This window comes from Mauremys reevesii, linkage group 2, assembly GCF_016161935.1.
Source record: "Mauremys reevesii isolate NIE-2019 linkage group 2, ASM1616193v1, whole genome shotgun sequence".
Classification (NCBI taxonomy): Eukaryota; Metazoa; Chordata; order Testudines; family Geoemydidae; genus Mauremys; species Mauremys reevesii.
Genome location: NC_052624.1, coordinates 269743711 through 269759080, shown reverse-complemented (window position 1 = coordinate 269759080; position 15370 = coordinate 269743711). Strand labels below are relative to the sequence as shown.

General features: G+C 38.8%; 1 protein-coding gene across 4 annotated transcripts in view; it reads left to right on the top strand.

The window, feature by feature from the left end:
• ASAP1 (ArfGAP with SH3 domain, ankyrin repeat and PH domain 1) overlaps window positions 1-15370 on the top strand; it is a 323210-nt gene that overhangs the window by 200574 nt on the left and 107266 nt on the right. For all 4 annotated transcript variants that reach the window (XM_039523658.1, XM_039523659.1, XM_039523657.1 and 1 more), the window contains 4 exons: window positions 3374-3503; window positions 4333-4418; window positions 6840-6915; window positions 13251-13337. In XM_039523658.1, coding sequence (XP_039379592.1) covers window positions 3374-3503; window positions 4333-4418; window positions 6840-6915; window positions 13251-13337 — 379 coding nt within the window. The remainder of the gene's footprint in view (window positions 1-3373; window positions 3504-4332; window positions 4419-6839; window positions 6916-13250; window positions 13338-15370) is intronic.

Sequence of the window (15370 nt, the reverse complement as noted above, 5' to 3'; positions counted from 1 at the left end):
ACGTTGATGGCTTATAGTCATCCTGCAATTGACCTGTACACCCATGTCTTTCTCCTTCTCTGTTGTGTCTAACTGATAAGTCACCGGCTTGTATTAAAAATTCTTGTTGTTAGCCCCTAAGGCAGGGTTGGGCAAACTACGGTCTGCAGGCAGCGTTTGCCCCATGAGACCTTTTAATCCGGCCTTCGAGCTGCTGCCGGGGAGTGGGGTTGGGGGCTTGCCTTGCTCCACATGGCTCCCAGAAGCAGTGGCATGTCCCCACTCCGGCTCCTACACATAGGGGCAGCCAGGGAGCTCCACATGCTGCGCCTGCCCCACACACTGGCTCTGCAGCTCCCATTGGCCAGGAACTGTGGTCAATGGGAGCTGCAGGGGCAGTGCCTGCAGACGGGGCAGCTGGAGGGGGAAGATGCTGCTGCTTCCGGGAGCTGCTTGAGGTAAGCGCCGCCTGAAGCCTGCACCCCTGACCTTCTCCCATGCCCCAACCATCTGCCCCAGCCCTGATCCCCCTCCCGCCTTCTGAACCACTCAGTCCCAGCCCGGAACACCCTCCTCCACACCAAACTCTTCAGTGCCGGAGCCGGAGCGCGCCCCCCCCCCGCCCCACACACCCACTCCCCATCTCAGTCCAAAGCCCCCTCCCACACTCCGAACCCCCAATTTTGTGAGCATTCATGGCCGGCCATACAATTTCCATACCCAGGTGTGGCCCTCAGGCCAAAAAGTTTTCCCACCCCTGCCCTAAGGGCATGACCTTGCACTTTGTACTATTAAATTGCATGTCATTTCTATTACTCAAGTTTAAGGCCATCCAGATCTCCTTGCATAATAGTCCGGTCATCCTCCATATTGGCAGTACCTCCCAACTTTGTGTCATCTGCAGATTTTATTAGAACACTGAACTTTTTATGCTGTCATCAATGAAAATATTAAATAAGATTGGTCTTGTGTGCAAGCATCACACAATGGGGGACTGCTCAACTTTGTGACTTAGCAAAGCCCACCAGGATGTGTCTGGGCTAGTGTTTTCCAGACACACAGACTGAGGATATAAAATAGGGGACAGTGGCAACATGCTTTTGCCTTTCTCCTCTCCTCACCTATGCTGGAAGTGACAAGAATGCTGGGAAGACAAAGACTTTAACTGAGGAGACTGGTCCCGGGCTTAAAAGGGAAAGCCTATGTATTAAGAACTGTAACATCCAGTGGGGTGAGAAAACTGCTGGATCCAAATACTGCCTAGTCTAATAAGATTTAGACTCTGTGCTTACCTTTTATTTTCTTTGGTAACTATCTCTGACCTTTTGTACCTGCTATTTATAATCACTTAAAATCTATCATTCTGTAGTTAATAAATCTATTTTATATTTTACCAAAACCAGTGTGTTTTGGTTGAAGTGCTTGGGAAATTTCAGTTCTGGTGACAAAGGCTAATGTGTGTCCTCTCCATATCTAGGGAGGGGCAGACTGGGTAATAAACTTACACTGGTCAGGCTTCTGATCAGGTCAAGACAGTACAATCTAGGATGCAATGCTGTGGGCTTGAGAGATTTGCAGTGCCTTTCTCTGTGTGATTCGTGAATGGCTCTGGGAGCATTTATGCAATCTAGCTGGGTGTGGGGCTACACATATTGTGCTGAGTGATAACAGTACATAGAGGGGTTTTCTGCTTGTCACTAGCAAAGTATTGTGAGAGACAGCCCAGGCTGGAGAGTTAAGGGGGCACTGCGGTACCCCAGTTCCATGTTGTACCCTTGGGATTCTGTCACAGATCCCAAGATGGATCCCTGAGGAACTCCACTAATAATCTCCCTCCAGCCTGATATTTCTATATGGCTTGTTGTAGTCTCACCTCTAACCAATTCCTTACCCACCTTTCAATTCTTGTATTTATCCCCGTTGTCTACAGTTTAACTAATAATTTCCCATATGGAATTCTATCAAATGCTTTACTGAAATCTAGGGAGGACAGAGCTACTGAATTTCCGTTGTCTAGAAAATCTGTCATCTTCTTAAAGAAAGATCAGGTTGGTCTGGCACGATCTACCTTTTGTTGAATTTTATTTCAATTACCGCTTACCTCTGTATCTTTAAGCACTCTCTCTTTCAAAATTTGTTCTAAGACCTTGTATACAATGGAGGTCAAATCAATGGGCCTGTAGTTTCTCAGACCATTATGTTTTCCTTTCTTAAATATAGGCACTGTATTTGCAATTCTCCAGTCATAGGGTACGCCCCCTGAGTTTATGAATTTGTTAAAAGTCCTTGCTATTGGGCTTTCAATTTCATATGCCAGTTTCTTTAGTATTCTTGGATGGAGATTACCTGGGCACCTTCATTTGGTCCCAATGAACATTAAGGTGTTTGAGTTTGGGTTTGTTTCCATTCCAGATGTGGGAATTGCTGCTTCCTTATTCTCATTCCCATTAGCCGCTACCCCCAAACTCGTCATTATCCTTACTGAAAACTGAAGCAACGTATCTGTCATTTCATACCCAATTGGCAGATCTACTGCAGTCAGAATTTCTCCCAGAATCATGAGTGGTCTCTGAAGCACACCTCTGTGTGCTGAGGTCCATCTTTGCAGAATGGGGCATTCTGACTGTTGATCTTACTGTAACAAGAGACAACAAGAAGTGCCATCAATTTTGTTCTCAAGCAAGTCTCATCCCAGGCTCCCAAACGGACCCCTTCCACTTCAATTAGGGATTAGCTTCGATGTATGCTTCTCCTCCTCCCCAATCCCAGTCCCCACAAAGGTCATTCTAAAGCTGAAGTTGGATCATGTCAAAATGATTCTCCTTGCTCCAGCTTGGCTGAAGCAATGTTGGTTGTCCGACCTTCTCAGTTCTGTTGGTTCAGCCTCCCATATTACTTCCTCTTCATCCCGACCTACTGACTCAGCACCACGGTAAAGTTAGCACTCTGCATCTCATGGTGTTGATGTTGCATGACAAGATGAGGAGGGAGTAACAATGTTCAGAAGCTGTTTGACGGATGTTGCTTAACAGTAGGAAGCCTTCTATTATTACAGCTTATTGGGCCAAGTGGAGAATTCAGCCAATGCTGGCCTGCATTCAGGACATTTTGGAGTATCTATTACACCCCAGTCTTCTGGTTTCTCATTCAGTTCATTGATGGCTCACTTAATAGTGATCTCAGCATTTCATCTGCAAGTCAGTTCTCTCAAATCACAAGATAGTATTAAGGGAACGTGTTCAAATATGTAGAGCTTAAAAAGATGGGAGAATGTGTATTTACAGAGTGGCTATTTTGCCATCATGATGTTATACTATTTATTTTAAGTAAAATTACTAGATCTCATGACAGTGAAATAAGTTTTTCCTGAAATCTATTTTAATTATAATTGCAGCACAAAAATTGAAAAGGAAAAAAGAGAACATGCAAAACAGCACGGGATGATAAGAACAGAGATAACAGGAGCTGAGATAGCAGAAGAAATGGAGAAGGAAAGGCGACTATTTCAGCTGCAGATGTGCGAAGTAAGAAACAACTTTCACCATTTAATTATGTGACATATTTAATAGAAGTGTCCTATGGATCCTATTAAAGAATGGTGATGAAATTCTCTTGGTGGTGGAATTGGAAAATGCATTTGGCTGTCAAGTGGCTGAACTATATTAAAGATTCTTGTTCTGGAAATCCTATGCAAGACATAGCTTTGCCATCATCTCATTTTGAGTTTCAGACCTCTGTTTAGATTGTTAAAGTAAGGATCTTGGGCTAAAGAAAGCATAGTAAGCAAAATAGCTTTCTTGGTCTTTAGATGCAAAGGATTGTTGTTCAGGATGTCTTTTCTGATATATTGTTCCTAAAATTAGGAAATATTTGGTTGAGAATCTGGTGATGCCTGTTAAACTGACATGTTAGTTCAATCAATATTAATTGATGATTGCTTCTAAAATATTTACTAGTAACTTTTAAAATAGTTCTCTTTATATTCAATTTGAGGAGCAATCAATTAGAATTTGATAACATTCTTATTTTGAAGGAATGCACTAATTGTGATGTGACGAAAAGGCATATCTTCCTACAATGTGAGATGAAAAATAATTCCTGCAAATGGCAAACTTGTATTAGAAATTGTTAAAATTAGTTCATTTGGGAGTTCTAAAAACATACTAATTTATTTTGTATATTCCGGTTTTAATCATTGTGTTGATTCAATGTTCTGTAAATCAGTAACAAGGTAACCACAGAGATCATTATTGAATTAGTTGAACAGACTGGAGACAGAAGCTCTCCTGTTTGAATATAGCTGAAGATCTAACATACAAATATCATCAGCAAGTTCTGTTTTTATTTCAACAGTATCTCATTAAGGTTAATGAAATCAAGACAAAAAAAGGTGTGGACCTTCTACAGAATCTTATTAAGTATTATCATGCACAGTGCAAGTAAGTATAACGTTTTAGATCATTAAATCCAATATTCCAGTTAAACAAATGTGTTTCTCTGCCTCCTTTTGCTACATTGTCTTGATGGTGTCTGTCTTTTGATGGTGGATCATTGAAGCATTTGAGACTTTTCTGCAGAATAAATCTGACAAAAGAAATGTGAACATTGCCAAGTCCAGGTAATGTCTATTCCAAGCAGACTATTAAATTGAGCCATTCTGAATACTTAATGATCAGTGCTGTCTATGAATTGAGAGCCAAATCTTCATCCCATTGAATTTGATTTTAAAATATCAATATAATTCAATTTTTTAAAAATAGGTTTTTAACTAGTCCTTAATGGGGGCAAAGTAATATGCTTAAGAACCTGGAATACACAAGGAATCTAGAGCAGCAGCTTTCCTTGTTGTTTTATCTTTACTTTGTTGTATTCTGCAATATTTTTAGTAAACTAAGGTGTAACCTGCTATCATTTTTTAGTCCCCAAACTGTTTGAAGCACTGTAGTGAAAACTTAACCATCTAAACATAGTTTGGATTATAGTGGTTCTTAATGTAGTTGCTTCAGTTCTTCGTGAATTCGCTTGAATCATACCAACAGTAAAATGACTTTTGAATACAACTGAAACTGCCACCAGATTATCTTAAAATGAAACCTGTAAAAATACAAAATATCTTTTATATTTGATTTTAAGCAATGAATTACAGAAATATTCAGTGTAACTATTTAAAAAACGAGGCACATTTTTACAGTGAATATTCAGTTTTTCAGAAAGACTGCTGAAATACTTCAGCAGGCCCTTCTCACAGATTTTACTTCTGTGTTTTCTTTTTGTTTTTGTTTTATTGGCATCAGAAATTTTCAGCATAACTGTGAAGTATTCCATTTAATATCACTAGGGTAAAGTGACTGGACTGCAGTAGAATACATGCTATCTCTCTTATGTGTATCCATAATTCTTACCAGTAAAAGAGCTTGAAGATGGTGTTTTGTAAGGCCATATCAAATTTGTATCTTTCATTTCTATTCCGAGTGTCTCACTCTGTGGGAGTGAGAGGGTTTAGCGGTATTTTTTGTATTGTTCAACAGTGATCCATCAGGTTAATTAGGGAATAGCTTTGACTGGTCCAAATACTGCTCTCTCTAGTCCTCCTCCAAGTGGAAAGATGGTGACTACAATGTGACCAACCTAAATAGAGATTCCACAGGCGAGTAAAGAACTGCTTCCTTCAAAAAGAAAAGAGGGAACCAGAGAGAGAGGTAGGTCTAGTGAAAAGGCAGCATAGCCCTCTAGTGCTGTGGAGGAAGCAGATTTTAACTCTCAAAGCAGATGGAGCTGGAATGTAATGAACAGGTAACTTGCTTACTTCTACATAATAATAATTAATATTTACAAGGCACTTTTAATCTTTTTTACAAACAAGTAATCCTCTCAGCATCCATGTGAGATAGGTGGTAAATTATATCAGTGTTTACAGATGGGAGCACAGAGGCAGACTTACCAAAACTAGACTTTAAGATGCTTTTGTCTTGAACTGATGCACAAGATGAGAGAGATCTCATGTGCAGCTATGATGTGAGAGAGAGAGAGTGAGAGTGTGATTATGGGAATTGCTAAAGAGAAAAATGTTTACTAGCAGTAATAAAATAGAACAATCAAATTTATCTCTATTGATGTTGGTATCTAGGGGTAAAAGTCAATGTTAAATCTCTTCTGACAGAAGTGGTAGGGAGAGTGTGCCATTGACATCTTGAGAGAAATACACTGATTAAGAGCTTGTCTCTCTGGTGGATAGATTAGGGACTGTTTCCCAGAGCTTTCCATTTAAAATAAATACTTAGTTGACAGAGATTAAAATTGTGTTTATCTACAGTGGTTTGTATGTCCTATGTCTAGCTGTCAGTTGATGAATCCAGCAATGCAGTTTGAGTGAATGTGTATGGGGGTTTGCAGAGTTTCATATGCCCCCATACACATTCACTCAGTGCGTGTACTGTGTGTGTACTGTGTGAACTTGCTTTGTACATGACATCACTGTATACTCTAAAGTCTGAAATGCTAAAACTAAATCAAAATTGTATGCAAAAGCAGTTTCAAGATTAACTTAATTGTAAAATTACATGTATTTGGGCATACTGTATATTCATGCAGCAAGGGATATTTGTGAAGAATTAAAATATAACATTCAGGTCTTTAAAGTGCTTTAAAATTAGAGCTATATGGAAACTATATTCCATCAGATGGTTTCAGACAACTGGTAATGTAAAGTAATTTATAGGAATATTTACAGGAATATTTTTTGTTTCTGTGTGAGGGAGGAGTGAGTGTAAGTTGTGTATAATTTTCAATGTAAAGTTCAATTATTTTTGATACAAGAAGTTCATGTATTGCTGATAAATCACAAGTATTTTCCATTGTAGTTTCTTCCAAGATGGCTTGAAAACTGCTGATAAATTGAAACAGTATATTGAAAAGTTGGCTGCTGATTTATATAATGTAAGTAATTTGAGGTAGTATAATGTCTGAATTCAGATGAACAAGCAAGAACATTTCCCTAAGTGCTATCAGTAAACTGAAATATCTAAATAGCTAAAAGTATAATCTAACTTCACATTTACACTGTAAAAATAAAAAAGTGTTCCTTCAGCCTCAACTGTAACTAAAATTCTGGGACAAGCTATCTTAGTTGTTAGATGGTACTAACTGTTTCCCAAAACCTTTGCATTCTGGAAGTTATACCATGATTTACTTTGAGAGGAAGTAGTTATCTATTCAGCTGCAAATAGAGGCTTTGAGTATTGTACCATGTGGATAGTACTGGATGGGTGTCCTTGCATCAGATATTCACTAATATAGCACAAATTTTATATGAGTCTGGTTTTCATAATGGACTGTTTGATAATACAGACTTAATTTGGAATTGTGTACAACACAGCTTTTGATGAGTGAATTGTATCTCTCAGATACTAATATTGCAAATTATGATTGCTGATTGGGAGGCAAAAAGTGATACAGAATTAGAGCTCAGTGTCACCAATGCAATTTTGTATTTCACAATCTGAAGTCATAAGTTACATGTACATGACATAAAAAACTCCATGGCAATATGTCTCAGAGCACTGGGCAATTAACTTTGGCTCATGGGCTCTCACTATGAGACTAAAAATAGCAGCATAGATATTCCTGCTAGGGTGGGAGTACGGGGTCTGAAGCCCAGCAAGGGAGGAGAGTCTCCGAGTCTGAGCTCCAGAATGAACAGGAACATTTACACTACTATTGTTAGCCCTGTAGTACAAGCCCTGCAAGCCCGAGTCAGTTGATCAACACTCTGACTCACTGCCGCAGCTTGGTTGATTGGTTTGTTTGTTTTTGTTGTGTAGACATACCCCTGGTAATCCCATTTGCTTTTGTAGTTTTAGTCTGGGGGCATAATGTGTTAAAATCTCATTCTGGGAGCAAGATAATGATACAAAAGTAAGGAAGGTGTCATTTGATTAGTAAAAATCTACAGAATCATAATTTCAGTGGTGTCATCTTCTGTGGTGTAATGGTGGGGGGTGGGGGGAGGAAGACTTACATCTGCTCCCATATCCTCCAGTTGGTGAAATTTGATAACGGTTTCATTGGAAATGGGTCACGTTGGGTATCGTTCAAAAGCCCTTTCTCCCACAAACACAATGATGCCAAACATGACGTATGTAGATATGTATTTGAGAAAATGTTTAAAACCCAACATACTTTAATTATACTTCAACACCGGGATGCATTGCTTACATAAAAAAAAGACATTAATCATTGGTAATACTAGAGAAGCTAGCCTGGACATGTTGGACTGAAAACATGTATTCCTCATCGGTGTTGTCCTAGCTGTGTGGTCGCAATGATCCTTGTACATGCCATGCTCTCACATCTCTATGCCAGGCAGGCTGCTGGCCAAACATTTGTAGGGTGCTGAGCATCTGGTCATTGCATACAAGCATTTGATTAGCTGAAAGATTGATTCAAGAATGCATGGGTGGATAGCTCAGTGGTTTGAGCATTGGCCTAGGGTTGTGAGTTCAGTTCTTGAGGGGTCCACTTAGGGATCTGGGGCAAAATCACTACTTGGTCCTGCTAGTGAAGGCAGGGGGCTGGACTCGATGACCTTTCGAGGTCCCTTCCGGTTCTAGGAGATAGGTATATCTCCAATTATTTATTTATTTTATTTATGGTATTTCATACTTAACTGATGTGATCAGTCCCTCCTCCAAGACCCATCCATGCCTAATAGGGGAAGGTAGTTTTGGATGCGCTTCATCATCTCGTAATCATTTAATTACTTGATCGTTCTCCCTTTTGGTAGCAGGTATAAATGTACCACTTGTCAGTGGCAACTTTTTCTCTTTCTGTTTCTTAGACAATATCCACCAACGTAGCTCTGCAAGTGTCATAATCTTGGTCTTGAAATGGTAAACTCAGCATATGAATGCTGGCAGCGCACCAGCTTTAATGGTCTGAGTAATAGGAACACAACTTGGAGAGAGATACTGTGATTCTGTTTCCCAGCAGCAAGCACAAAAATACAATATTATGGAAATATTGGGTACCTTCTCACAGAGAGGACTAGAAAATCTGTGTATTGTGCAAAAATGTGGAGTTTAGTAGTACCTCTCTGTTGCATTGATGGCATGCAAGATAATTTTAGTGTCGTCATCCTCACTGAACTACAAAGAAATTCCACTGAACAGTGCGAGGCATCAGCTTCGTTATGCCATGAGGCAACTAAATTCTGTGAGTAATTCTTCACATGCTGGAGCGTTTTCCTGCAAAGTATGTGGTTAACTTTTCCTTTGTGTGAGTATGAGACCGTTGCGTTTTCATTGTGATGTTGGAGATGTTTGTGGAATCAATTATTTTGAGTTGGACACATGCAGTACCATGGAACCTCTTTTTCTGGTAATGTTTGTAATTGATTCCTTTCATACGTGTCAAACATGAGGTGGACTTCATCATTGGTCCAGTATTTGTTCTTTGGCCTGATAATGAAGTGTTCAGTCAAACCTCAGCAGGTGTTAAGTGTCTGGTTTGTCGAGAGCTTGTACCTCAGCCATACCATCTATCATTGCTATGCTGATTGATATCTTTGCTGGCATAAGGCACCAGTCATGTTATCGGTAAGTGTTGCTTAGAAAGACCATGCAAGTTGTGCATTAGTTTGTTTTTCTCCTGGCACGTATGCATCGTTCCTTTGCATTCAATCATCAGTCGTGGTACCACGGAGAAGTCATACTTTCCCAAAGTCTCATATAGATCAGTAGCACACTGAGACCTGGACACAACAAGAAGATGGGTAAACAATGACCTGTCTGTGTTTAGCTCTATAATAGTCCCTGCCAACTTCATTCTGATTTTCTTCTTTACATTTGAGGACAGATTTAGTCTATTCTTCTTGATTGGAGTCGATGGACTGATGAAGCATTGGATAATTCTTTGGGTTTTGAAGGCTTCATACAAGTCATGACCCAGAGAATTCATTCGACTGACATCATTAGTAATCTCATCACTGAAGACTTGATATTAATGAGCTCTGGTCTGTCATATGCAAATTGGTTTTCAGTGAGAGTAAGATCATCCTGTAGCTTTAAAATTGACCCTTCTTGATGTTTAACAGCACCTAATGAGTCTAGATGATGTTTGGTTACTTCTGGGGAGTCATCTCAGCCATGCTTAATGTTTCATTTAAATTCGATGGAGTTCTGGGATTGTCAGGAAAACAGGAAAAAGCATTTGGATACTGTTATGCCCACCAATCCCCAATGACTTTCATAGCTCTGTTTTCTTGTTTTAGGGCATCATGTGGCCCATGCGGACAGAAGCGGCCAATAGGCAACCTTCTAACAACTAAATTTCCTTTTCAAAATTTCTCCCATGTGTCAGGGTCAGACTTTTCTATACCTCGTATTCAGGTTTGGCATCATCTATGGGTCCCTGAAACTCCAACATACTGCATGCAGGACAAAATGCCTTTTTGTAAAATTTTAACAGCTGCAGAGTCTTCATATTACTGTTGAAATCAGCTCTTTTTCCCCTGCTTTTTATAGTACCACTTCTTTTGCAGCTTTTAAGGATATGTGCTGAGATTCATTTCCGTGGATAGGATTGCAAAAAGCAATGTTCGTAGCCCACAGTTCATCTTCAATAAATGCTCTAAGAGCCTTTCTGCTAACTATTTGTTCCTTTTCAGTCCCGTTCAAAGCACATATTTCTCTCTATTTAGCTTCTGCATCAGCCATCACCACCACTTTCCTATTCATTAGAGCCTCTGCGAGGCAATTAGTGAACTCCAGTTGAGTTGTACAGTTTGCAGTGGTAAAACCAGTATTTTTCTGTTGCTTTTGATGCAACAGATTACATACATTCTTGGCATTGTCAATGTGATAGGCAGTGTTGTATGTGTGGGTGTCTTTTGGATCAATGCAGCCACTTAACTTTATTTTCCCGGGAATGTTCTCGCTTAGGGTGACTACTTCATATAGTTTCTCAGTTGTCTCATTTATTGAAACTATACTTAATGTATGCCATTGGGCTTCCAGCTTACCAGAGAAAGAAGCAGGTGTTCTCGAAACATGTGCCATGGGAACTAGTATAAGGTGAGTCTTGCCCACAGCTGGCACATATCCCAGCATCTTCAACTTTTTCCTGATGCTCAATGTACTTCCCCTCCAGCCTTGCTAAATTCAGGTTATGGGGTGGTGTTCTTATAGCATTTAAAGTGCCACCAAGCATTGTGTTTAACCAGATCCTCCACAGTTATATTCTCCAAAGGTTCAGCAATTAGTCAGTACTCTTTGTCTCCCATTAATGCCTAAAGAGGATCAAGACCAAAGTAAAAATAAGGATTTTGTAATAAATTACTTTGGGATTATAATTAATTATGTTATGTAATATACGTTATGTAACTACATGTATACCATTTGCAGATGAATTCCAGTAATTTCTGGCTGGATGCTGATGTCTTAACCAGTGCCTCATTACAATTCTTTTGGCATAATAAATAAAGTTGATAATCAATACCACGGAACCACTTCTTGTTTTGTTGATGATGGCAAATCAACTTGAAGCTCTCTTTCTTGCATCTGAAGAAGTGGGTATTCACCCACGAAAGCTCATGCTGCAGAACGTCTGTTAGTCTATAAGGTGCCACAGGATTCTTTGTTGCTTTTACAGATCCAGACTAACACGGCTACCCCTCTGATACTTTCCATTTAGAGTAATCTGTAACCTTAAAAAAAATTAGCAGGCATGTTCTGGACATTAACTGATAACACAGTACTCTCAGTCAAAGGCCACAATTTAATTTCGTGAGGAGTGCATGTTTGACATGCCTTTGTTAAAGTATATTTAAAAAAAAAAATTAAAAACATTTTCTTAATTATATATTTACAGAATTGTTCTAGGATTTGTCATATTTGGTACCCTTTTTTTGTGGGAGAAAGGGCTTTTGAATGATACCCAACTCAACCTATTTCCAACAACACTATATTATCAAAATTTCTACCAACTGGCGGACCTCGACCTGAGAGCCAGGATAGCAGCGATTTCCTTCTATCATGCTGCAGAAGTTGACACTATTGAAACTGAGATTCTGTAGACTTTTACAAATCAGATGTCATCACCCTTACCTCTGCCCACAGAATTACATATGCTCCCAGACTGTATGTATGTGGTTGAATGAAACTATTTCCATTTCCACTCCAGTTATAAACCAGCTGTCAAGCTTATTTGAAATATTAAGACTTCAGAGACTAATTTGGTTGTGTTAACTATAATGAACCATTAACATATGGCAAGAAAGTACATGCTATCCATTTGCAGAGACTGAAGAGGCTATTTCTCAATATATATTCACTTTGGCTTGCTTTTGAGGTATATGTATATAGAGGATAAATACATAAGGAGCAGACTACTACATGTTCAATGTTCATGGGTGACTGTAACAGCTCTAAGTGGTGGGGTGTGCTATCACAGTCCTTTGCTTATCTCTGGTGCTCCCTGCAGGCTTCTGGCCAACCTTATTGGGTCTTCCTTCAGTGGCTTGGCTTTCCAACCCAGTCACAAAGTCTGAATGAACCCTTTCTGGGGTATTAGAGCCCAGTAACTAAACAGTCTGTTTGCTCTCCCGAAGGTCTTCAGCCCTGGCTCTGGGCACTTTAAATTGGGTTGTTTGTTCAGGCTCCCAAATAAAGCCTGTCCCCGTCTTGGGGTTTATACTTTAGCTGTGGCTGGTAGGGGAACCCAGGCCCAGCCACTATTCTTAGTTCCAGCCCAGGAACCTTATACACAGCAGCCACTTACTGCTTACTTTAATACGTTGTTATTTCTCTGGTCCTCTTCCTACCAGAACCATTTTTATCTCCAGCCCTATTTCAGGGCCAGCGTTCTTAGGTTCTTTTCTATCTCCAAGCCATAGAGGAGCACTCTTCCTCACTCCTTTGGTTTCAGCCAGGATGACCTGCTAAGGCCCTGTCGCTCCTGTAATCTGAGCCTGAGGGTTCTGATTGGCTTGGCTGTCCCTACCCCTTTTAGACTTTGGAAGACTATGTTTCTTTAGCTTCCAACATGGCTACTTCAGTGAGGCCTTACCAGAAAGGTTTGGAGGACCCCCCTTTGCTCCACTTTTTCTTCTATCTCACTGCTTCCTGGGGCAAGTTTAGCAGAGCAGCGGGGCCTCCAGCAGGGGCCATGAAGGCCAAATATACCCGATCACAGTGCTGAATTTGGTGAATTAAAACTTTGAAGGTAAAAGTTGCTTTTAGAAAAGGAAATAGTACCAGTAATTTTTCCTTCCACAGATAAAGCAGACACAAGATGAAGAAAAGAAACAGCTTACTGCACTCCGAGACTTGATAAAATCCTCTTTACAGCTTGATCAGAAAGAGGTAGGTAATTTTACATGTGTGTTACTCTCTGGCAGAATGTAAATTGTATGACGTCTGAGTTGAAAACTGGCTTATATAGGCATAATTTCTTTGTGCAGAACAATTTGTTTGTTTCCTGAACAGTATTCAACAAAAATAACATTCAGAATATCCAAATATATATGAATACAAAGCAAGGTTTTGGATATTTATCAGATATCATATGTGAGAAGAGACCCTTCCCCACTTCTGCTCCTCAAAAGGAACAGCAAGAAATCATACTACTACTTTTGTGCGATATTGTGATACTAGGTAACAATATTTTAAGATAAAAATGAGTTCTCCCTTTGCATATTCTTCCTATGCTGCTGCCATTTTATTTTGTGATAGCTATAATACTAAAGATGGGAAAGGATGTAAACCTGTTTTTAAAATAAAAACTTAATTTTTTCAAAAGAAAATGTTTACTGTTAAGGCTGGTCCAGATCCTCCTCATCTCACATCTTGATTACAGCAGCAGGACATATATAATGAAGTTTGGTCTATATGACCCTTACTCCTAACAGGGTCACCTGACCCAACCACGTTCTTAAACCCCATGCAAATAAATATGCCTTCCTTCTATGATTTCTTAAAGTCATGGTTTGTATGCTTAGTTGCAGAGAAAGGGCTCTAATTACAATTTGAGCAGAGTCTGCTTAGTAAATTTTAAAATTAATGTCATTAAGGGCCAAAAAAAACAAATATCCACCCCCCATTTAACTATATTAAGAATGTGAAATATTTAATATTTAATTACAAATATAGTGAAAATAACATTAGGACTCTGAAGTTTTCTGTCTTTTTTATGATCAATTATTTCAGTTACTTAATATAGTTATAGTATAGCCCTTATATTGCACTCTGCTGTAGTGTTTTTAAAGCTCTCCATCTCTGGAGTAACCAGTTATGTACCATGCTGGTAGCCAGTGTAATACAAAGCCTTGCTGGCAACTAGTGTTGTACCTCATTGGCTGCTCAGTCTAAATCTAAACATCAGCTGGTATATAGATGTATAAAATTAAAAATAACCTGAGGGAAATCAAATGCAGAAGTTTGATCATATTCTCTCCAAAACAGTGAAGAACATGATTCAGTTTTAGTAGTTTTAAAAATGCAAAACTCTAACAAATAATCTTCTTTTGTTCTTAAATATAGGGTACTAAAAATGGTGATCAGTGGATTGAGCAGATGATTTTGTAATTGCATACATTGTAAATCATGAGCGCCCCCCATTCTGTAATAAGATACTTATGAAGATTCATGCCTTGGTGGGGATCCTATAATTGGGCAGTATTGCTAATGTTAAATAGCGGACATGGGTAACCAGAACAAATGACCATTTTTGATATACTTTATGTTGTTAATTTTGTAGGTAGCACACTGAAATTCTTTAGCTGATGTCTGTAGATTGCGATATGATTTCTCAGATGGTTTATTTAAAGTCAGATGTACATTCATAATTTAGTATTTTTGTAAATTATTAAGACAGTCATTCTTTCCCACATCTTCATACTTAACACATTTTAAGTGTTATTTTATAATTGTTGGCTTCATTAACAGAAATGGATTAACGGAAAATGTTCATAAATTTTAAAATAATTTTATAAAGAAATCTAGAAACAGAAATGTTTGTTCTTGTTTTATTTTAAGATCTATCCCTAATAAAAGATATAGAAACATTTGACATCAGAATCCCAACATGTTAACAGAGCATAGTAATTCATTCCTGAAATATACATAATCATCTGTTTTAGTATGCCAGTTTTAAAGTTGTTTGTCAGTTAATCTGAAACAGCTCAGTGTTTTTTTCATAATTTCATAGCATTAGTAATCCTACTGAGAATTAAAAAATAAATATGGACTATCTTTCTGAATGTATAGCATGCTAGGAGCCGTTATCTTCAAGACGATTTTCAAACTCTGAGAGACTTACTTAAAAATGCAACTTGCGCTCCTGTATGTATTCCTTATAATAGAGTCACTGGGTATTGCATGTTTAACACCCAGATTTC